This window comes from Rhinopithecus roxellana, chromosome 16, assembly GCF_007565055.1.
Source record: "Rhinopithecus roxellana isolate Shanxi Qingling chromosome 16, ASM756505v1, whole genome shotgun sequence".
NCBI lineage: Eukaryota > Metazoa > Chordata > Mammalia > Primates > Cercopithecidae > Rhinopithecus > Rhinopithecus roxellana.
Window position 1 is genome coordinate 23130295 of NC_044564.1, and position 23646 is coordinate 23153940.

The window sequence follows — 23646 nt, forward strand, 5'->3', positions numbered from 1 at the left end:
ACCTCCTGGGCTCAGGCAATCCTCCTGTCTCAGCCTCCCAAGTAGCTGGGACTATGGGCATTCACCATCACACCTGGCTATTTGTTTTTTATTTTTTGTAGAGACAAGGTCTCACTATGTTGCCCAGGTTGGTCTTGAACTCCTGGGCTCCAGTGATCCTCCTGCCTCAGCCTCCCAAAGTGCTGGGATTACAGGTGTGAGCCACCATGCCTGGCTGTATTTTTCAATAATTATGTATTACTTTTGTAATAAGAAGCTACATGTGGGTTTTTTAAGGTGCCACAAGGATGAAAGAACACCAAAGGAGTTTTTGTAAATGTCACTGAAATAGGTCTGTAGTCTCCACTTACTGAATACACCAGTGAAGTCTGAGAGTTTTACATATAAATTTGCAGTGTATTTGTTTATAAAGAAATATCACTTTAAAACACAACTTTATAGCTCTTTTATACAACCCCACCACAGTTAGTATGCAGCTCAAAAAATATTTGTTGAATAGAATTGAGTAGTCTAGTATAAAATGTTTACAAATGATCTAGCTGAAGAAGAATATAGTGGAGTTGTTAGTTTGCATATGACAGTAAGTTCCTCCAGTTACACATCAGTCACATTTGATGTTACTGTCATCTACTTAAAACTCTTACTATGATTTCTATAATAGCTCATACTCGTAGTCATTCTTCCATCTCAATATCCAGCTGATGTCTCCCCATGATGAAGATCCTCTTCTTCCTCTGAGCTCCAAGCTCCCAATCTCCAGGCTCTAGTCCTCAGATTTCTGCATTCTTCTTTCCACACTCATTTCCTTGGTGAGTTCATCCATAACCATGCCATCACCTGTCACCTTGATGCATATAACTGACAGTAGAAAATGACCTTGTTTCACTGGGTGTGGGCATATGTGTCATTGTCACTACATATGTAAGGTATCTCAAAATTGCACAACAGTAATTAATAGAATTTTGTAGTACAACTCCCCAAGGAAAAGACTGCTTGGAAGATTTGAGGAAGAGTTGTTGGCACAAATGGCAACTCCTGCCTCCCCTCCCCCAAAAGCAAATCAAATAAAAATAATACATAAATAGAAAAAAAGTGAGCAAAGCATGTGTTTAAAATTCTCAGGTTAATGGTGTTATACCTTGTTTGGGGAAGGAAGGAAGAAACTATGTAAATGCAATAATTGGCCAACGGAAGGTAGAGAAAAAAGGTCTTAGAGTCTGCATTTTTAAAACTCACTTACATGAACAAAGTACACATTTTTATCAATCACATCTTTGTTTTTTAATTTTTCTGGCAGTCAGTCCCAGCCAGCTGATCAGATTACTCTCGTGTACTCAGCTTTAAGGCAAATCTAACTGCCTCCCTTCTCTTCCAATTAGATTTCTCCCCTTAAGCTTCTCCTATATATAAATTACAAGCCACCACTTAAACCCAGAGTATGTTAAATTTAGGTCCTGAAATAAGCTAAGAGCTAGCCTCAGACCCAATTCATAGAACATAGAGATTATAGATTTTTGGAATTAGAAGACAGCAATTTTGGGCTATTTTTTCATCAATCTTAACTGAAGGGTAGAACTACTAACCTTAACATCTAGCTAATAAATATGTTTCAGACAAGCAAAACAGGAGAGGAGATGGTTAAGGAGAACAGAACTTCCAAGGCTCAGAACCACTAACACCTCCAGAAGGGGTAAAGGAAGCATCTAATCGTATCTAGGCCAATAAAGCTGGGCTGTGTTCTGGGGTGACTGCTTTTTAGGGCAGTGCGTAAGGACACAGGTTCCGGGACTTGCCAGCCAAGCAGAGGGGTTACTATAAATATTTGTTATGGAAGTTACTCCTCAGAAAAGGAGTGCTAGCCAAACTAAACCAAGATCAAGAGCCAAGGAGAATCAACTGGGCTAGAGAATCAGAGGGGCAAAGATAGAGGCACAGACACAGAAAAAAGTAAGGTCAGCTTCTAGGAAGTGATAAGAGGGCAATAAAATGAATGGGATGCTTCAGATCCAGAGGCTGAAATTCACTCTGATCCTACCAAACCTCACCAGGTTAAAGGTTTACCTTGAAGGTATAATACACCTGTGTGAGCACCTGCTCTTTCCTCCGAACCCCTGCTACTTCCTGGAGTTCAGATTTTCTTCTGATTTGACAGGCAGAAGGTTGCTGTGTTTATTAGGGAGAGGCTTAGGGGAGGCTGGGAGCTCCAGGTGTGCTCCTCTGATCCTCTGTAGCCTACCCACTCATTCAATTATTATAAGTAACCTGAGCATCTCCAGGAGTTCAGCCAAACACTCTGACACTCCCCTACAGCTGACTGTGGTGGTACACCCTCCATGACACCACACTGTCCAGGATTTTTCCAACCACCTGGCAGCTGTTTCTCAGTCTCTTAGCGACTCTTCCTTCTCTACCTGCCCCTGGGTTGATTGATGATCCTCAGGGATCTATTCCAGATTTTTTTTCCACTCAACTCTCTCTCTCTCTATGGTAATACCTATGCCCGCTGCTCCAATAACCAATTTCTATATGCCAAGAATGAATCGCTAGTCCATTTCTATCAGCTTTCAAATCATATATCTAATTGTCCACAGGATATCTTCACTTGATATCTATCAAGTGAAGATAGATAGATAGAAGGTCTTGCAAGAACTTCGAACTCAACATCCAAACCAGACACATGATTTCCCTCGAAAATATATTCCCACCCAGTATTCTCCTCCTCAGCAAAGGACACTATCATCCACATAGGTGCTCAGCCAAAAACCTCAATTATCCTTGAATTCTCCATCTCCCTCACTACTCTCCACATCTAAGCCTTACTGGACATATCTCCAAAATAAGCCCCAAATCTATCTTCTCTACTACCTCTACCCTATGCAATTCAAACCACCATCATCCTTCATCTGGACTAATGTAACAATACCTTAACTTGTCTCCCAGCATCTAGTGTTGATCCACTCCAATCCACACTATAAAACATTCAAAATGCAGTGCTGGTAAGAATCTTAGGCAGAGAAACTGAAGCAGTCCCTGCCCCCAGGCTTGGCATTGAAAGAGCTGAAATGAACCAGACATGCAGATTTGAACTATATTAAAATTTTTTTAATTCCTTTTTTTAAAATGCAACGCTGGCAAAGTCACTCCTCTGCATAAAACCCTTGAGTAGCTTCCCATTGTGCTTAGGATTAAATATAAACTGATCCTGAATTTCAAGGTGCCCCATGGTCAGGTCCCTGCCTCTCTTCAGCCTCGTCTCACGTCACATCCCTCTTCTTCACCCTCTATACTCTAGACACACTGAACTTTCGTTCCTTTAATCTCTCTCATCTTTGCACATGTTGTTCCCTCTGCCTGAAACTTTCTTCGCACTTTTCATCTGATTACCTCAAAATCATTCTCAGGTCACAGCACAAACCTCCCTACTTCCTTTACAAACTATGTTCCCCCAAAAATGTGTACTCCAAAAAGACTCTGTATTTTCTCAGTAACATTTCTGAAGCTTAATATTGTTCACACTTCATTGTATTTGTGTGTGTGTTTATTCCCTTACCTCTACAAAATACTGTGTCCTCAGTGCTCAGCACAGTGTATGGCATAACAGACTCAATAACAGAATGAGTGAATGAGGAAAAAAAAAATGAATGACAAAATCAGGATGGGTTGAGCTCCTTAGGGTGAGGAGCGATAACAGGTGGATGCTGATGGAAACAGCATCAAGGACAACAAGACAAGAACCTGTCCTCCCAAGTCTGACAGGGCTAGGTACAGTAGATGTGTTTCAACCACATGGTTCTTTCTTCCTTGGCAATGGGTGCAGCCAGGGCTGTGACACTGGTGGTGCTGAGGCAGGTACACATGGGCACGCAGTGCCCCTGCAGCTGAGTGCACCTACCTCCCTGCTCAGCTAGGCCACTTGCTACCTAACTTACCTCAAATGGACCCAATCAGTCCCTGTTGGACACTGTAAACAGGCATGCCTCATTCCACATTCAGTCCTGTCTCACTTTATCGAAAGTGGTGGGTGAGCTGAGGGCACCCTCTACTCACGTGAAGGTCTTGTGCATCTTCATAATTGCCTACATTGTCCCTCATAAGCCCCAAACCAGTTTAACATAGTCCTATCTGATCAGTTAATGTCTTTTTAGGTACTGCTCAGACTCTCTTGAATAAAAATTGCTCAGTCTCTCAGATAGCAACCCCTCTCTTGCTTATCTACCTGAGATGGATCTGGATATATCAGGGGAAGGGGACTTCATAGCAGCAGGAAAAAGTTGCAACCCTTAAGCAAGTGCTCCTCCAGCTTCTTAAGATCTCCAGGCCAATGTTCCTTTGCCCTGTTTGCTGCTTACTCTGCTGGCAACCATGGTCCAACTCTGTGCTAGTGTAACTCTAGGGTCTCTCTCAGCCTGGAGACAGCCTGAGTGGTACCCTCTGGCAGAATAAATTGCACTGTCTTCCCCGGCACTATTTTTTCTGAGTGCGGTTGTGATCCTATTGCACCCCTCAGACGCATGCAACAGAAACCCTTCATAGTCTCTGTGCCAAGGGCTTCCCTGTTGCACATAGGGAATGCCCCACATCTTGACCTCCAGGGTCAGACATCTCCATAAAGTCTCACTGATGTCTCTTTCAAAATAACCTCTCCACGGTCAGGCACAGTGGCTCATGTCTGTAATCCCATCACTCTGGGAGGCCAAGGCGGGTGGATCGCTTGAGCTCAGGAGTTCAAGATCAGCCTGGGCATCATGGTGAAACCTCATCTCTACAAAAAAGACAAAAATTAGCCAGGAGTGGTGGCACATGCTTGTGGTCCCAGCTACTTGGGAGGGTGAGGTGGGAGGATGCAGTGAGCCACTGCACTCCAACTTGGGCGACAGAGCCAGACCTTGTCTGAAAAAAAAAAAAAAAAAAAAAAATCTGGCCAGGCACAGTGGCTCATGCATGTAATCCCAGCAATTTGGGAGGCTGAAGCAGGCAGATCACCTGAGGTCAGGAGTTGGAGACCAGTCCGGCCAATATAGCGAAACCCTCTCTCTACTAAAAATATAAAAACTTAGCCGGGTATAATGGTGGACACCTATAATCCCAGCTACTCAGGCTGAGGCACAAGAATTGCTTGAACCTGGGAGGCGGAGATGGCAGTGAGCTGAGATCATGCCACTGCACTCCAGCCTGGGCGACAGAGTGCAAAACAACAACAACAAATGTCCACTTAATGTCTACGTTTCTTTTCCTATTATCTAGTTCCAGTCTTACCAGGCTATGTCCAGGCTCAGCAAGAAAGAATGCTATGATGAATTTAATGATGTCTGCTATGGACAGATGATAAAGGAGTCAAGCCATGAATAGTGTATTTGCTGATATAATCTGTTTCCTCAAATCCATCAATATAAATTAATCTGCCCTCTTTATTTGTATCTACTAAAATCCTACTCATCATCCAAGACTAGGTCATAGAGCTCATCTTGCTCTGACTTAACACCATTTACTATTTGGCTATTTAATACTGGTATTAGTTTATAAATGTTAATAGTAAATAGAACTTATTTTTGATACTTGAAATGGCTTGAAGAATGGTGGTATCATTAACATAAAGTATGACTTGTTTTAAGGAATACATGAATGGCTAATTATAGAAGGTATCTGGTCCTCTGGCTATCAGAAAAGAGATCTAAGAGTTCTCCAAAGGTAGTATTAATGAACTCTTCTGGAAAAAAAAAAAACAAAAAACCAATTCGCTTAAACCAAAGAAAAGAGCATTAAGTCTGGTCATTACACCTCAATAGTAACAGGAACATGAGATCATTTGATATGATTCTGCAGCCAGTACTGCTCTACCACATGACACATTGTATTATAGTTGGCTGTATGCAGCCCAAGATTTCCTTTTCTCTGCAGATCAGTGACTCTTCGTGGAAAGAGGTTCATGCTCTATAACACAATATTAAGAAGATTACCAACAACCTAAAATGCTTCCTTCAGTTGAGGATTTGAGAAACCACAGAGAGGCAACAACATTTTTCTTGACTTTAAATATATACAATGGATGCTTATTATAATAAAAACACGATTTTGCCCACTCCAATAAAAACTCCAAGGGAGCAAGGACATTGTCTAGTGTTTTCATTACTGTAACTCCAGTGCCTGACTCATAGTAGGTAATCTATATATATTTTACTACTGAACAGTACTACTTAATAAATATTAGATGAAGATAATACACAGAACAAAAGTTTAATATTTCTATTCTACAACCTGTCTGTCATTTGAAAGAGGTAGTCATCTTTATTCCAGATTCTTCCTTTCCTACTGTGTCTTTTGTGCAGTGAGAACAAAATTAAGCATGCAATCAAAATGGATCATAGACATAAAAGACCTAAATGTAAAAGCTGAAATCATAAAACTTTTAGATATAGGAGAAAATGTAGGAAAAAAAAATCTCTGTGACCTGGTATAAGGGAAGATTTCTTATGCAGGATACAAAAAACACTAGCCATACAAGAAAAAAGCAAAAAATTAGACTTCACCAAAATTTAAAACTTCCACTCCTCAAAAGACACTATAAAGAAAACAAAAAGGCAAGCCACCAAGTGGGGGAAAATTTAATTCATATACTCACAAAGGACTTGTATCCAGAATATATAAAGAACTCTTAAAACTCAGTAAGAAGCCAAACATTCCAGTTTTTTAAATGGGCAAATAATTTCAATAGATTTCACCAAATATGAGATACTGATGACATAAAAGCACATAAAAAGATGCTCAAAGTCATTAAACATTAGGAAAATGCAAATTAAAACCACAATGAGGCAGCACTACACATCTACTAGAGTGATTTTTTTTTTTTTTTTTTTTTTTTTGAGAAATTGACGATACTAAGGCCGGGTGCAGTGGCTCACGCCTGTAATCCCAGCACTTTGGGAGGCCGAGGCAGGCGAATCACAAGGTCAGGAGATCAAGACCATCCTGGCTAACACAGTGAAACCCCATCTCTACTAAAAATACAAAAAATTAGCCGGGCGTGGTGGCAGGCGCCCATAGTCCCAGCTACTCAGGAGGCTGAGGCAGGAGAATAGCCTGAACCTGGGAGGTGGAGTTTGCAGTGAGCCGAGATCATGACACTGCACTCCAGCCTGGGCGACAGAGCGAGACTCTGTCTCAAAAAAAATAAAAAAGAAACTGACAATACTAAGTGCTGACAGGGATGCAAAGCAACTGGAACTCCCATATAATGCTAGTAAGTGGAAAACTGTACAGACGCTTTGGAAAACAGTATGGCACTTCTCTTTTTAAAAAATCTATCTTATTTTATTAATAAATTAGTAACCTCTTTTTTTTTTTTTTGAGACAGGGTCATGCTCTGTTACCCAGGCTGGAGTACAGCAGCAAGATCATGACTCACTGCAACCTCCGCCTTGTAGACACAGATGATCCTCCCACCTCAGCTTCCCGAGTAGCTGGGACTACAGGCCTGGGCCACCACACCCAGCTAATTTTTGTATTTTTTGTAGAGATGGGGTTTCGCCATGTTGTCCACGCTGGTCTCAAACTCCTGGACTCAAGCAATCTGCCTGCCTTGGCCTCCCAAAGTGCTGGGATTACAGGCATGAGCCACTGCACCGAACTGGCAGTTTTTATTTATCAAGTAAAACATTCACTTACAACAGGACCCAAGATTTTACTTCTAGGCATTGATCTTAAAAAAATGCAAACATATGTCCACAAAGACTTCAGTGTGTTCATAGCAGCTTCCAAAAAAGTGGAAAACAGCCCAAATATCCATAATCAGATGAATGAATAAATAAACTGCTGTATGTCCATACAATGAATTATTGCTCAGCAGTAAAAATGGACAATTTTTTTTTTTTCTTGAGACGGAGTCTTGCTCTGTTGCCAGGCTGGAGTGCAGTGGCGCCATCTTGGCTCACTGCAACCTGTCTCCTGAGTTCAAGAGATCCTCCTCCCTCAGCCTCCTGAGTAGCTGGGACTACAGGCGTACACCACCACGCCCAGCTAGTTTTTGTATTTTTAGTCAAGACAGATTTTCACAATGTTGGCCAGGCTGGTCTCAAACTCCTGACATTCCATGATCTGCCCACCTCCACATCCCAAAGTGCTGGGATTACAGGAGTGAGCCATCGTGCTGGCCAAACTATTAATATACATAAAAACAGAATAAATATCAAATACAGTGTGCTGAGTTAAAGAAGCCAAACGCAGAATGCAGAATACATACTCTGTGATTCCATTTGCATGAAACTCTACAAATCTACAGTGATAGAAACCAGATCAGTGTGGATTCCAATGAGTGGGGAGTAAATGCAAAGGGTAATAAGGAAATTTGGGGGCAGTGGCGGGGTGGTGACAGAGATGTTCTATATCTTGATTGGGAAGATGATTACACAGGTATATACATCTGTTAAAACTCACTGAATTGTACATTTTAAATGGGTACATCTTCTTGTATATAAATTATATTTCAATAAAGTTGAAAAAAGTATTTTGAAACGATTATTTAAAAGTATTTTTTGTTATCAATAGTAGCTGGCCAACAAATCATTATAGAGATTAAGCAGCTCATTGGTAATATAAGGTTATCCTTGCTCCATTAGCCTTCTGAAACATACCAGAAGAACAAGTTCTCTGTCAGTGGAAATGGAGGTTAATTTCTTACTCAATTCACAGAGGTTAAAGAGTGTGAATATGCACACTTCTCATCATTAGCTTAAGTCAAATTTTAAAAAATCAGACCAAGCAATAAGAATTAAAATTAACCTTTTTCCATTGAGGGAAAACTAAACACTTCTCTTCTTCTTCTTCTTTTCTTTTTTCTTCTTTTCATTTTATTTTATTTTATTTTTGAGACAGAGTCTCACTGTTTCCCAGGCTGAGTGTGGTGGCGTGATCATGGCTCACTACAGCCTCAAGCTCCTAGCCTCAAGCCATCCTCCCACCTCAGCCTCCTGAGTTAAAAAAGGAAGTCTCTCTTCCTCACCTCCTCTCCTTTCTCAATCTCTCTTATTAGAGTTAATGTCTGTCATCAGTCTGATGTGTTTTCTTTCTCTCTCTTTTTTTTTTTTTTTTTTTTTTTTTTGAGATGGAGTCTTGCTCTGTTGCCCAAACTGAAGTGCAGTGGCAAGATCTTGACTCACTGCAATCTCCATCTCCCAGGTTCAAGCGATTCTCCTGCCTCAGCCTCCCAAGCAGCTAGGATAACAGGCATACACCAACACACTCGGCTAATTTTTGTATTTTTAGTAGAGACAGGGTTTCGCCATGTTGGCCAGGCTGGTCTCAAACTCCTGACCTCAGGTGATCTGCCTGCCTTGGCCTCCCAACATGCTGGGATTACAGGCATGAGCCACCGCACCCAGCCTGATGTGTTTTCTTCCAGGCAATTTCTATATATTCATTCTTGTTTTAAAAAAATGCATGCATGTGAGATATAAATAGGATTATATTATTGGTATTATTATGTAGCTTGCTTTTTATAGGCTGTGATTTTCTATTTCTTTTGTATCTTCTTGTCATGCCTGATTAAAACCGTATACATGAAAATCCTGCCAAAGGTGAAGTCTAGGAATAGGGAGGAACTCAGTTAATCTCACTATTATATAGCTCATTAATTACTCATAATAGGATGGATTTAGGCTCACATTCAGCTGAACAATGAGGATCCTAAAGAATGCTAACACAAGGCTAGCCTGAAAAGTTCTTATAAGAGATAGGGAGAAGGTTCTTAAACAGGGAAATCTCAGGATGAAAACAATGTTCCAAGAAGAATAAAATGGCAACAGTATATATAATATAGAACAGAATTAGACAGCAAGGAGACTAGTTAAGTGGCTAATACAGAATAGTAGATTAGAAAAAATGAGATTCTGGATTACAGTAGTGGCCAGTAGAATGGAGAAAAGCTTTTACTGAATTCTAACAAGGCAGACTTGTAGAGCAGAGGAAACAAAAGATTTGAACTAGAAGAGCTAGATTTGAGTCCCAGCTCTGAAATTTACTAGCTGTGTGACCTTTGGCAAGACACTTCTTCCATATCTCAGTTTCCCTGTCAATAAAAGGAACATCTTGAAATATCAGAGTCTTTAACTTTTTTTTTTCTTTAACAGCAGAACTTTTTTTTTTTTTTCAGTTAAAAAGAAAATCTTCAAGGAAGCCAGTACATTTAATTTGTAAAACAAATAAAAGCAAGATTGTTCTGGTTGAAGCATAGGTAAAGGGCTCAGAGCCTCAGCTAGCCTTCATTTCAACCTTGTCAGCCACTTCTGAGGCATCCTTCAGAAATCTCCAGACGGCTGAGGAACAAAGTTTGAGAAATCTCTAAAGACTTTACTATCAACTCTATTATCACTTACTTAAGGGGGTAAAATTGACAGAGGTGCCTAGAAAAGTAACAATGAATTTAATAGTGTCACAGAATCACATGACAGAAAGGGCGAATTGACTCTTCCTAAATCTGCCTGCTTCTTCTTGCAGGTTGAACCCAATTTAATGTCTAAAACCTCATCTAACCCTTGTGCAAACGGTCATCTAACCCATACATAAACAATATGGCCACAATTTACTGCCTAACAATTCAGCTCATTCCACTTTGGGGTCCTCAAATGAGTCAAAAGTTCTTCCTCATCAAGCCAAAACTTGTCCCCCATCACTAAATAAAAGTTCTTTATCTTCTGGAACTAAACCAAGTAAATCTAATCGCTCCTTCATCATGACAGTCCTTCAATTGTCTGAGGAGAGCTATCACATCTGCCTTATTTCCCTGTACTCTCCCTTGCTCTGGCATGGCATGAATGTCCCAGGGAGGCAGCCTGCTCCTGTTTTGGATCAAGTCGAATTTTTTTTTTTAACAGAATCTCACACTGATCTCAGCTCACTGCAACCTCCACCTCAGGTTTAAGTGATTCTCCTGCCTCAGCTGGGATTACAGGCATGTGCCACCATGCCTGGTTACTTTTTTGTATTTTTGGTAGAGACGGGGGTTTCACCATGTTGACCAGGCTGGTCTCGAACTCTTGACCCCAAGTGATCTGCCTGCCTTGGCCTCCCAAAGTGCTAGGATTACAGGTGTGAGCCACCACACCCAGCCCGAGTCAGTATTTTTAAGCATCTAAGCGCAAGCAGGTTTTCATTTATTCATGGCTTTAAAGAGACTTAATTAATCAAGCCAGATGATCCTCCTTTAAAAAATGACTAGCTTTGATAACTACGTGTAAACAGAACCCAAATTCATTATTTGTTTTTGTTGTTGTTGTTGTTGTTTTTTAGACAGGGTCTTGCTCTGTCACCCAGGCTGAAGTGTAATGGCACAATCATGGCTCACTGCAGCATCAACCTCCCAGGCTCAAGTGATTCTCTCACCTGAGGCTCCCGAGTAGCTGAGACTACAGGAGTGCACCACCACACCTGGCTAATTTCTGTATTCTTTTTTGTAGATACAGGGTTTTGTCATGTTACCCAGGCAGGTCTTGAACTCCTGGCAATCCACCTGCCTCATGTTCCCAAAGTGCTGGGATTACAGGCATGAGCCACTGCACCTGGCCCTAAAAATATTCTTTTCTTGCTAAACATTAGCTGCTTCCAGTGTCCTAGAAGTAGATTGCCAAACCTTTTGGCCCAAAGCAAATTGTAAAGACATTTAGCTAGGGATGCAAAAACATCTAAGACTCAAGGTTCAGTGAAGTAGGCATAAATAACATAAAGAGAAGCATCCTGATTTCAAAGCTTGCATCTAACAACCAACTCCCAGAGAAATGTAGTTCTCATGATTACAAACTCAGTTATCACCAAAATGACATGAAATATCAATACTAGAAGGAAAGCTTCATTCACCATTCCCTATCCCACCCACCCCATAAATCTACTACCAGGTCTGTGAAATCAGGATCTGTGGCTTGGGCCTCAGTATCTGCCAGTCTGGGTAGTTTGGGGGATGGGGAAAAGGAAGTATGACTGAGTCCCTAAGGATAAAGCAAGCCAGCATAGCCACAGTCCGTGATGCCTGTGGGAGCACTGAGCCTTTACAGTTTCCTGTGCTCCAGTTGTCTTGGTAACCTGAGGCCTCCTTATTTGTGTTGGCATCGTGGGGCCAAAAGCAGAAGCAAAGCTGGAACACCAGGAAGACTTGCAGGGAAAAAAAAATGTAGATAATGCAGCAGTTATGCCACAGGAGGGTCAAGCCTAGGGCAGAAGAATTACCTGGTTGGGGGTGGGAAGGTAGTGTCTTGTAAAAATCAGATCTGGGTTCTACCTTCAGTGTTTCTGATTCAGTAGATCTAGGATAAGCTCAGGAACCTGCAATTTTAAGAAGTTACCACCTACCAAGTAAGTCAAAGACCACACTTTTAAAACTCCAGCTACAAATCAGCAGTTAGGAAGAGAAAGTATAACCATTTAATCAATTTCAAAAAGCTGATATTCTAGCACAGTAATTCTCAACACTGGGGTAAAGGGCATATTTTGTCTTTCAGGAACATTTGGCAGGATTTGGAGACATTTTGGTTGTCACAATTGAGATAGTATTACTGTTACCTACTGAGTAGCTGCTAAGCATCCTACAATGCGCACAGGACAGCACCCCACAACAAAGGATTATCCTCCAAAATGTTAACAGTGTCATAGCTGAGAAACTCTGTACATGAGGATATTCCGCTCTCCCAACAACCACCCCCTCCCCTCGCTCATCAGCCTCAATCCATTGGAAATCAATGCTACACAGTTTAGGTCACAATGCAGAGACTTATGTGAGATCCCCTGAAAAACTTCTGAGACCCCAGAAATCTTTTTCAAAATAGTGAATTTCATTAAACAGATAGATAAAGAGAAGATTAGAACAGACAATAAAGGAAAGTAAGTACGGGCAACAAGGGTGAACCAAAAAAGGAATCAAGAGAGGCTGAGGCACTGGGTGACAGCAGCAGGAAATCAATGTTGCCCCTTAGTGAATGCAGCCCATTTGTAAAGAGATGATAAACCCATGAAAAATAACATAGGCACAAAAAATGAAAAAAAAGGAAAAAAAGGAAAAAAAGGAAAAATGGATAAAGGAACTGTGTAGAAGTAGCTTTAGAATTTGTCAAGTGTAAATCTGGATGAAAAAAGGACATTCGAGATTCTTCTGCAAAAGAATGCTTAAATAAAAATTCTACAGCAAAGACAACAGGACTTCTAGAAGGAGGTCAAGAATTGTATCAGAAAGGAAAAAAATTCTAAGTATTTACAACCCTCTACTCCTAATCACCCCCAAGATAGGTGGATCCAGAATCTGCACCTTGGTTTTACTGAGCAGAGATCATGAGAGGGAAGGGAAAGTGGAGAAGCAATTGCATATCAAAGAATTCTTTTTTTTTTTTTTTCTGGAGACAGGGTCTCACTCTGTCACCCAGGCGGGTGGAGTGCAGTGCAGTGGTGCAATCTTGGCTCACTGGAGCCTCAGCCTCCCAGGTTTCAGTGATTCTCCCATCCCAGCCTCCAGAATAGCTGGGATTACAGGCACGCGCCACCACGCCCAGTTAATTTTTGTATTTTTAGAGACAGGGTTTCACCATGTTGGCCCGGCTGGTCTTGAACTCCTGGTCTCAAGCAATCTGCCTGCCTTGGCCTCCCCAAGTGTTGGGATTACAGGTGTGAGCCACTGTGCCCGGCCCATCATCTATTGTAATAATTTAGAAATCTGGCACCAGAATTATGAAATTCACTATACAGTGTCTGGCATAACACCAAGCTTAAATGGTCACTCAGTGGACTTCACAATAATGGCCACTTTATGCTTCTGGATGCAAAACGCTGGGAGAGTTTGAAGTGGATATGAATTTGAGAATGTGTTTTATTGTAGGAAAAGTAATGGAAACATAAGCATCTTTTTCTAATCACAGGAAAGTTTAAGGCTTTGGTGAAAGCAAGCATAACTGAGTTTAAAAACAGTCTAGAATAAGAAAAGGGTAATAGAAGAGGAAGGAAGGCAGAAGTGGACCATGCAGAATAAACAATCAAGCCTAGCTTTTTAAAAAATCTGAGGTCTTATTAAAGAGAAAGGAGGAAAAGGGAGGATTTCAACATAAGAGTGTTAAAGGTGGAAAAGAGCCAGAAAGGACTGTGGGCTTTAAAAAAAAATCAGTGAAGCAGTAATGGTGTATGTTGGCGAAGAGAAGTGTAGAGTTGAGAGAAGGAGAGAATTTATAGTAGAGGAAGTTAGTGTGAAGTTTTCCTCTCAAGATGCCCAGCAGAGCAAAGAAGGAATGAAGGCAAAGGCCACTGGGAACAGGGTAGGGCTGGGGCTAAAACAGCATGGGAGAAAGCAACAGGGCCCAAAGCAAGACATTTTTCTTTTTTCTTTTTTTTTTTTAATTATTAATTGACCCAGATTTGCTTGTTTGGGACCAAAGGCAATGCAGAGTTTAAGGATCCTTATAATTTATAAAGTAATCGCCTTTGGCCCAACACAGATCATAAGGATCATGACAGAATTAGTGTCTCTGAGACAAATACAAAATACCATTTCAGTGCTGATTTTAGAAGGGAAGTCAGGCTAATAAATTGCTGTGTTATAGAAATACTATGGTGAATTAAACAGCTTTAACTTTTTCTGTCAGCCACAGGATAAATACAGAAACTGTATAGTTACATACACATCCACAGAAGATAGTAGCCTAACATATATGCTAAAACTGTGAGTTGTTTGTCTTTATATACTGTAGTCCAAGGCTCCCATTCCAAGAAATGTTTTACTTGGTTCAAAATATATAGGGCCGGTTAGAGGGCTACACAGAAAAAAGGTTAAAAATAAAGACAGTAAAATGAGGGAGAGGAAAAGTGGAAGTGCAGCACTACTGATCCAGAAAAACTGAGGCATCAGTCACAAAGAATTCAATCAAGTCAGTGAGGGGAAAATGGCAGAAAAGTCAAACAAGAAAAAGGCTCAACAACACCATATTATTAATCTGAGAGCCTCACTTTGGATTTTAAGTCAAATATTGAATTAGATTGTGCAACTCTTCTATTTTTATTTTTAAATTTTTTATTTTTAAAAAATCCACCAAAATTACCTAAATCGTTTGACAAATAGAGTCATACAATTTTAAATGACTATAAAAATGTGCAGATCAGTGCCAAATTTTTTGGCCAAGGCTGAATGGCAGACAGTAATCCAAGAGGCAGACAACCTTGCTTTTAAACCATCCGTTACACGAGACCAGCAGGCTCCCTTCTACCTGTGAGACCAAATAATCCCAAAATGTACCCAAAAAATCACAACTCCCCCTACTCCCTAAAACCTACCCTTCACTGTGTACGCCAGCCTCTGCAGACCTGATGCCTGGGGTTTAGCCATTTCCACCTTCCCACCTGATGTTGGTCTCCCTCCTCCCTCCTCAGGTCCCTCAGTTCTCCCAGGCCTAACTTGGCGTGCTTCCTTCCTCTGTCACCCCAATCAACCCGGCTCCCCTTCCCTTTCTGGGCCTCGCCATCTGCCGGTTTCCCCTTTCCCCCTCGGGGGCCCCTCCTTGCCCTGGGGTCTGCTCTCGGTCCGCCAAGTTCTCCCAAGGGATCCCTCCCCACCTGCCTCCATTCAGTCAGACTGTGTTCAGTGTCCGTTTCGCGCCCGTAGCGACATCAGGACAGAAGCCCACTAAGTGACCCTCTGCTCCCAGAAACCCTCCTGGCTCCTCCAGACCCTCCGGGGCTCTGGCCCGCAGCTCTACTCTCCCTCCGGCGGCGGGGGTCGGCGGTGACTCACCGGAGGGCCGCCGGGGTTGGGGGTGGTGCCGGAATACTCTCACTTCCTCGCCACGCACCTGCCCCGAGGCTGGAGCGCCGCCCGGCCGGGCCTCCGGCGGATGTTTTCCTTGTCCCCATGCGTGCAGTGAGCGCCAGCCGCCCCCTCCAGGCCCTGCGCGCCAGCCACCGAGCCCCCAGGACCCAGCGGGCCTGGTCCTTAACGACTCACCCCCTCCCCAGCAGGCACGCATGCGGCCTCGACCCACACCTCTACGCCGCTCCCCAACTTCTGGGAGAGGACTCATGGCTCAGCCCAGCCTCTAGCTTTCCCGAAGCCCCTGCATGCCTACCTCATCTTCGTTACAGGCGATGAACCCTCACTTCTGTCCCCGTTTCCGCACACGCACCAATCCCCACTGGGGCTCCCTTCCCCTTTAGCATCACCCCCACCTTCATGCGCCCCAGCTACCCACTCACGTCCGCCCCCTATTGGGCTGGCTCTAGTTTGCAGAAGATGGCCCAAAGCCCAGCTTCCTTCCAAGGTGTCCTCTGGACCCCGTCTCTGGGAAAGGCGGCAGAGCTACTGGCCACTGACAAGACCTTTGGGTCCTCGTGCTAGACAGGCCTTCGAATCCACCTGCTCCCGCCCAGAGAGCAGGCCCAGGCCGTGCCTCCCACACTGCAGCCGACCTCAGAGCACCCTGCTTCAACTGAGTTTTTTCTTGGCACTCCTCTGAAAGGGAAAGGGCATCAGTCCTGACTAGGGCGAACGTGAGGTCCATTCTGCATCTCCATCCACCTTAGCTGTCTCCTTGGAAGAGGACAGGAAGGCAGTATGAGGTGCACTGATACAGTCATTTCTGAACAGTGAAGAGATGACAGGTAGGGCGCCCCCCCCCCCCTTGAAAAGTCAGCCAGAAGTAGTATCTGATGCACTAGATGGCAGGGAGTGAGTCTTGGAGTAAATGGGACTGAAAACTTAGAAAAAACAAATAAACGCCAAAGAAACTGTCCTTACGGGGAATACGTGGAACATGGGTCTTTGAAGTATGGAAAATGAAAGAAATCCAGTTTGACCAGGGCCTTTAGTGCCAAAGAGATGGCTAGCAGGAGAGTAGTGAGAAAGGAGAATTGGAGAGTTCACATGAGCGGAGATGGGAAGAAATGGATCCGAATCCCAGTGAGAAAAAGCAGGAGACTTAAAAGGACACCTTGTCCCATGGTAGAGGTGAGGGTGCAGATCTGGGGGAAGAAGGCTTATTGGGAACAGTTTCTCAAACTAGACATTCAGAAGTCAATACAAGGGCCAAAACCAAAATGCTCCTGGAAGTACCTGTTTTTGAAAGAGGTGGGAAAGGTGACATGGAGCGGGGTCTCTATCCCCCAGGTCACAGACCAGTACCAGTCTGTGGCCTGTTAGGAAGCGGGAGCACAAAGCAGGACGTGGTCGGCGGACGAGTGAGCATTACCGCCTGAGCTCCTCCTCCTGGCAGATCAGCAGGGGCATTAGATTCTCAGAGAAGTGCAAACCCCACTGTGAACTCCATATGCAAGGGATCTAGGTTGCACGCTCCTTATGAGAATCTAATGCCTGATGATCTGAGGTGGAACAGTTTCACCCCAAAATCATCCCCTCACTGCTATCCCCTCTATCCACTGCTGGAAAAATTGTTTTCCACAAAACCTGTCCCTGGTACCAAAAAGGTTGGGGACTGCTAACATGGAGCATGAGTGTGAAAGGGGCAGAGGTCTATGCCAGGAGACAGCCATCCCCAACAGAAGCCCTCAGCTATGCACAAACTGCTTAATGTCACTCAAAGAAAAGAATGTCACCCATTTTGCCTCTGAGCTTTAGCCCCAATCACAGCAACTGCTATTTCCTGATGCTTACGCACCAGAGATGGTGATAAGAGCACTGCAAGCATTATCTCATTTAATCCTCATAACAGCCCAATGAGTTGGCATTACTATCCCCAATTTATAGATGAGGAAACAGGCTCAGAGAGGTGAAGTAATCTGACCAGGTTACATAGCTAAGTGGAGTCAGGATCTGAATCCAAGAAGACTGTCTCTGCAGCCTATGCTCTCAATCATCCATCCTGGGCTCCTCCAGAACCTGAGGGAAACTCAGAGGATGCCAAATGATAAATTCCTAAAAACCACACTCCATTACATATGGGAGGAAAGAGAGGACACCTCTGTGAACCTGGAGTGATTCATCCTATCAGGGCACGTAGAGATGCTCCTTTTTGAAAGGGGGAAAGAACCATCCCCAGAGGTGGGGTGATCCCACATCTGCTGTATGTTTGAGGGTGATAAGCAATGGACAGTTTACCTCTGGAATGCCTGAGGAAAAGAGACCGTCCCCACCATCTCTGAGGGGCACCCCTATTTCTTGGATACATTAGGGAAACCCTGCCCCAGGATCTGAGGGAAACACAGTCTCCATTCCAGGTGCCTGCTCACTCTCCTGGAGCCTCTGGCCGTCGCACCCTATTGCAGCTCCTGGGTTTGGCTGGGGCACAGGATTAACCATCCCCAGGAAATGCCTCCCTCCGGTTCAGGCAGGGATCCCAGCATACACACCCCTGGTGGTGGCAGTGGGGGAGAAAGGGGGAAGGTGGAATGCTTCCTTCTCTCCAGGTCAGGGAAGAGATCTGGGGACCACCTGGGGGCCCTCACCCCTCCTGCCTCCTTGCTGGGGAAGTGCCCAGTCCAGTGCCCGTTCCATGGCCACCTCCCTCCCTCTAGCTGTGCCGGGGCATGAATCAGCTCTCACAGCTTGTTAAAGCTAGACCTCTTGTTTTCATGCCCTCACCTCAGGAAACAGAGTTACAGCTTTTCCAGCTCTACTCAGCAGGGGGCCAGGGTCCTCACTTTATAAACATCCCCAGCCTGTGAGAGCAGAGGGCAGGGAGATAGTGTGAGACACGAGCCCAGGGGAGAAAGAAAGAAACTAAGACTCAAGGAGCAACGCAAAGCAAAGTCAAGCAGTCAAGACCAGAGTAGCTGAGCAGAGGCCAAGAAAGGTCCGAGAGTGCTGTGCAGCAGTAATGGCCCTGAGGATGCTCTGGGCTGGACGGGCCAAGGGGATCCTAGGAGGCTGGGGGATCGTCTGCCTGGTGATGTCTCTACTCCTCCAGCACCCAGGGGTCTACAGCAAGTGCTACTTCCAAGCTCAAGGTAAAGTGGGGTGAGGCATTAGGAATGAAGGAGCAGCAGAGAGGGCACAGGGAGGACGGGGCCTTAGAGACGATCCCATGTCAAAATACCCAGGCTCCCTTCAGCTGTGAAAGAGGAAAGACAAACTAAATACGGGGATAGTGTGTACTTACCGTCTCCACCCCAGACCTGAAGAGACTCTGCCTCTCATCAGCACTCCTACACCCACTAACATTTCCCATTCTTCCCTAGCCCCCTGTCACTATGAGGGGAAATATTTCACCCTGGGTGAGTCTTGGCTCCGCAAGGACTGTTTCCATTGCACCTGTCTGCATCCTGTTGGTGTGGGCTGCTGTGACACGTGAGTGACCAAAGATGGCCTGAGAATGACTCTGATGTGAATGACTGAGGGATGACCAGGGAGTGACTAGACTGCTGTGATGTAAGAATGAACAGAAGAGCAGTACAAGATGGGCCGAACATGAAGGGCCCAACACTAGTGTGAAAGATAAGGCCTCAGGCTATAAATCAGGGGAGGTTGGGGTGTACCTGGAGAGAAAATACTCCTGTTATAAAACAAAAAGGCCCACATATGGTAGGTGAGAGCTTAGGAGGACCAAGCGGCCACTGAAAGGGGCTCTAGCGGGGAAAGCTGTGAGAGAGGGAACATGTGGGCAGGGATAAAGGCAGCCTTTCACTGTGCTGATTCCTTCCCCCATCCTTGGTTCCCCAGGTCCCAGCATCCCATCGACTTTCCGGCTGGGTGTGAGGTACGTCAGGAGGCAGGAACCTGCCAGTTCTCCTTGGTGCAAAAATCTGACCCTCGGCTGCCCTGCAAAGGGGGAGGGCCTGACCCAGAATGGGGCTCAGCCAACACCCCTGTTCCTGGGGCTTCTGCTCCCCACTCCAGCTAAACTCAACTGATCACCCATCTGCTGACTGCTCACTGCTGCTGCCACTTCCAGGGAAACCACTAGCAGCTGCCAATGTATTCTGAATAAATAAATTAATGCTATAGCTGAAAGCCTGACTCTCACTGTCCACGACATTGGACCCCAGGTGGAAAAAGTGGGTCCCACTAGAGTCCAGGTGCTGAGTTCTCAGTATTCGCAAGGAACTAGCGCCAGGGTGGACCAGTTTCAGATGGTTATGGTGCTGGTGCTAGGGCCTGGGGCAGCATATGAGGCCAGGGTGGGGCTGGTAGGCAGCACCTTGATGGGGAGGTCCCAGCTGAAGGTGTCTACAGGTACTTGCTCAGGACCTGTCCAGGTAGTAGGTTCGGGCTGTTCCACAGGGGGTAGGAGTACCAATCCTGGTTCTCGGGACGTTACAAATTCAAAATGCAATCTCCACTTCAAGGACACTACGGAAGAAAAAGATTAAGGTAGAAGCATTAGAAGCCAGCGGGAGTAAAAGCCAATGACAGGATATAGTTAGTGAATGAGAAAAAAACAACCTGTATTCAAGAAGACAGGGAAAAGTCACAGAGCAGGCAGCTGTGATTAGGGGTTTTTCTGAAGCAATTGGGTATTCCCATAGATGTGAGCTGAAGATAGCAAAATGAAGTACCTAACAACCCAAGAGTGAGGCAGTGAAGTCTAGGTAGTGTGAAGTAATCAAAAATCAGTGTATCACAGGCTCCCAGTAGGTAGCCATGGGGAAGGAGTTCTATCAAGCTGTTAGGAGTTTAGGGGTCAGTGCATCTAAGAAACGGGAAGAGGCTGAAGGTCTGAGAAACTGTTCAAGGTCAGAGGCTAGATGTGGGTATGTCTGGGAGTGTGTACAAGGAATCAGGATCCATTACACCCCCCCTTAGCACAGCATTTTACTGTCCCCCTCTCCCTTCTCCAGTAATAGTGAGGGTCTCACCAATGGCTGTACAGAAGCCTGGGGTGGAGCTGAGAGGGATTGGGAGGGAGAAGCTGGTTCTGGTTGTATGCAGGCAGGATTCCTGGTGCCGGGCATGAGTCACATGTGACACAGAGGGGACACCCCCTGCCCCACGTCGCCGCTGGTACTCAGGCTGTACACGCTCCTCGGTCTGTAAGCTGACTGAAAACTGGGAGCAAGAGATGTGTGCTAACAGGAAGTGCTCTCTGTAGGTGAGAGGACAGCCCAACCTCAAGCTGTTTTACAAAGGGACCCTGGATGACCCCACTATCCCCTTCTACATGCCACCCCTCTTTCTACAGGCCTTCCACCCTAGCCCTTCAATTCCAGCACCCCAGCAGATAAGCTCTGCTCCCTTCTTACCTGCAAACAAGCTACCGTTCCTTCCCCTAAGTTTAAGGTCCCCACCACGTCCTCGCCAAGTCTGTACACAGATTTGAAGATGCCAAACGTCCCAACTTTCCCTCGGCCATCACTGATATTGTATAGATCTGGGAAGAATAGGACACTATAAGCCTGGAGTCTACACACTGGGGAACGTCTAGGACTGGGCACCTAGAGTGGGGTTTTTCTTTATAATTGGAGGTGTGAGGTATCAGTGGATCCACAGAAGTGTGTGGTGGTTAGGAGACTGTCTGAGATGGGAATACAATGAGGGGAAGGATGGGGTAGGACAATTCTGAAAGAATTCTCACGGAGGCTGCGGCAGGATGTGGCAGCCATTAGGCGCTCCCCAGCCAGCTCAGCTAGCCATGAATCCTTCTTCCCACCTTCATCCTCCTCCAAGAATGGACTGGATGGGGCTACAGCCTCATCCTGGGGAAACCGGACATCCTGAAGGCCTAGAGAAAGAATGAGTGGAGAGGTAACGCTGAGAGGGAACAGAGATGACAGTAGAGATTAGGGTTTTAGATTCCAACGTGAGACGGCTGAAGGTAAGGGGCGCCAGGGCTGAGGTGTACATCTCTATCTCCAGAACCCTCCCTTCCTTCCCAACTCCCGAACACCATCACTGAGACCAGGAAGTTTCCCTGCAGTCCCTCTTGCAAGCCCTCTAAGACAATTTCTGCTTTGGCATGGTCCTTCCCCAGCCCTTCCCTCCAGGAGCCCTTGCTTACCAGTCAGCACAAGAACCCTCAGAGGGACTCTGAGTAACGTGATAGGGGAGTTGACACGCTGGCAGCCAATGGTCAGTTTGTAGACGTACTTGACTGACTGACCCCGAAAGGAGGGTGGTCCCTCTATGGGCAGCACTTCACTGTAGGAGTCTGGTTGGGAAGTAGTTGTCAGGGCAGCCAGAGGCACCAGAGGAGTTCTCCCTCCAGGAGGCTTAGAAGGCAATTCAGGGATGGGGACAATCACTCACATGATTTGGACTCTCCAGGATCTAGCCTCAGGTCACAGAATAGAATTTTTGGTGGAGTAGAAAGGATGCATTGACCCCTCTCACCTGAAAAAGGTAAAAATGACTAATTTAATGACCCACTGTCCAGTACTGAACAAGACTAGCATGGCAAATGGAGACAGTGAAAAGCTGCCAGGCCCTCTTTCCCTGCTGTGAAATGAGAATAGTCTTCTATCCCCAAAGAAATAGTCATGCTCAACATCCCCAGCACAACAGGGACTATAAGAACAATTAACAACTTCACTCATGGGTGACAATGCCTCCACACACACCCCCGCACCCCCCCTCTCCCAGGCAAATGCCCCTCTTTAACCTCGGTGTGGCAGAAAGACGGTCTGGCTGTCCGGCTGGACATCTGGCTGACTAGAGTCAGGGGGAGGCAGTGCTACTCGACTCTCACTGGCATGGAACTGGCAGTGGATTTGAGCACTGGCCCAGGCCAGGGCCTCACTGTGGGAAGAGGAAAAGGAGGCATCCGAGGTAGTTCCCGACCTCACAAATGCTTTTCCAAGCTCCCTATCGCACTGTCTTAACCAACAAGGTTAGATGGCTGTCCTAGTGATCAGGAAATCCAGAACTCCAAAGAGAAACCATTAAATAAAGAGCAGCAAACTGTGGGTAAAAAGGGGAATGGGGGAGGGGAAGGAAAGCGCACAGCTACGTCATCCACATCTTCTGTTAAAGAGCCCTCTCCTACAATGAGAGCACAATGAGCAAGAGGAGGTAGTGTCGCTACAGGACAACCTGAGCACTGCCTCAGCCCCAGAGATAATCTGGCTTCTTCCCAGAAGGGCCACCACCTTCAGTGCCAGCATCCCCACCTGGATGCAGAAGTGGCCGTGGGGGGAAGGGGGTTGGTGACGGTCACTACACACTCCAGCGCCTCCCCAGCCAAAAATACAGGACCCCGGCTCAGCTCTGCTACCACTTCAATCATGGCAGCTCCGGAATCAGATCTAGAAGGAAACAAGGTGGGGCGGAGGTCAGCACCGTGACAGGGAGGGGCGTTGCGGTGAGCACCCAGGGCTGAGGACAGGGGTGGTCAGCACCGTGGTGCCCGACGGAGCGCCTGGATATAGGAGGGGTAAGCGGGTGGCAGGGAGGCGGCTGAAGACTCAGTACTGCCCAGGGGGAGGACGCAGCTCTGGGCCCTAGACCCCCGCCCCTGTGCGCCGGGTTATTCTCCCTGGGCACCCCCGCTGAGTTCCCAAACTGGCCTCCGCTCCCCCTTTCCTCAAAGTTCCACGTCCCAGCCCAAGATCACGGCCGTCCGTCACCTCGCATAGTCGACACTAGGGATCGGGACCCCCAGGCCTCACCTGCCCGCCACTCAGGGTCCCGGTCAGGTGCGCGGCAGCGGCGGCGGCGACGTCGGCGGCAGCGTCCGCTGGGCGGTAGAGGCGGGACTTCCCTTCGGTCCTCCACCCTCCGCGGAGTCCCTTCCGGCCGGAAGCGCCCGGCCG

The 23646-nt window shown here is 45.7% G+C and overlaps 2 protein-coding genes across 3 annotated transcripts; one reads left to right on the forward strand and one right to left on the reverse strand.

Moving 5' to 3' along the window:
- Positions 1 to 206: 206 nt before the first annotated feature.
- RGP1 (RGP1 homolog, RAB6A GEF complex partner 1) lies at positions 207 to 23643 on the reverse strand. 2 transcript variants are annotated; one of them, XM_030919227.1, is made up of 10 exons: positions 23503 to 23643; positions 23005 to 23139; positions 22497 to 22633; positions 22145 to 22228; positions 21897 to 22046; positions 21474 to 21620; positions 21142 to 21269; positions 20758 to 20947; positions 20100 to 20251; positions 207 to 858 (listed from the first exon to the last, which is right to left on the reverse strand). In XM_030919227.1, the coding sequence occupies exons 2-10, from the start codon at positions 23118 to 23120 to the stop codon at positions 841 to 843; spliced, it is 1122 nt and encodes a 373-aa protein (XP_030775087.1). In that variant the 5' UTR covers positions 23121 to 23139; positions 23503 to 23643; the 3' UTR covers positions 207 to 840. The 2 variants fall into 2 exon arrangements, with proteins under 2 accessions (XP_030775087.1, XP_010374530.1); XM_010376228.2 differs by lacking the exon at positions 207 to 858 and having other exon boundaries at positions 14722 to 20251.
- On the forward strand, positions 18780 to 19912 carry MSMP (microseminoprotein, prostate associated). The gene is made up of 3 exons (XM_030919228.1): positions 18780 to 18909; positions 19141 to 19249; positions 19622 to 19912. The coding sequence occupies exons 1-3, from the start codon at positions 18780 to 18782 to the stop codon at positions 19800 to 19802; spliced, it is 420 nt and encodes a 139-aa protein (XP_030775088.1). The 3' UTR covers positions 19803 to 19912.
- Positions 23644 to 23646: the final 3 nt, after the last annotated feature.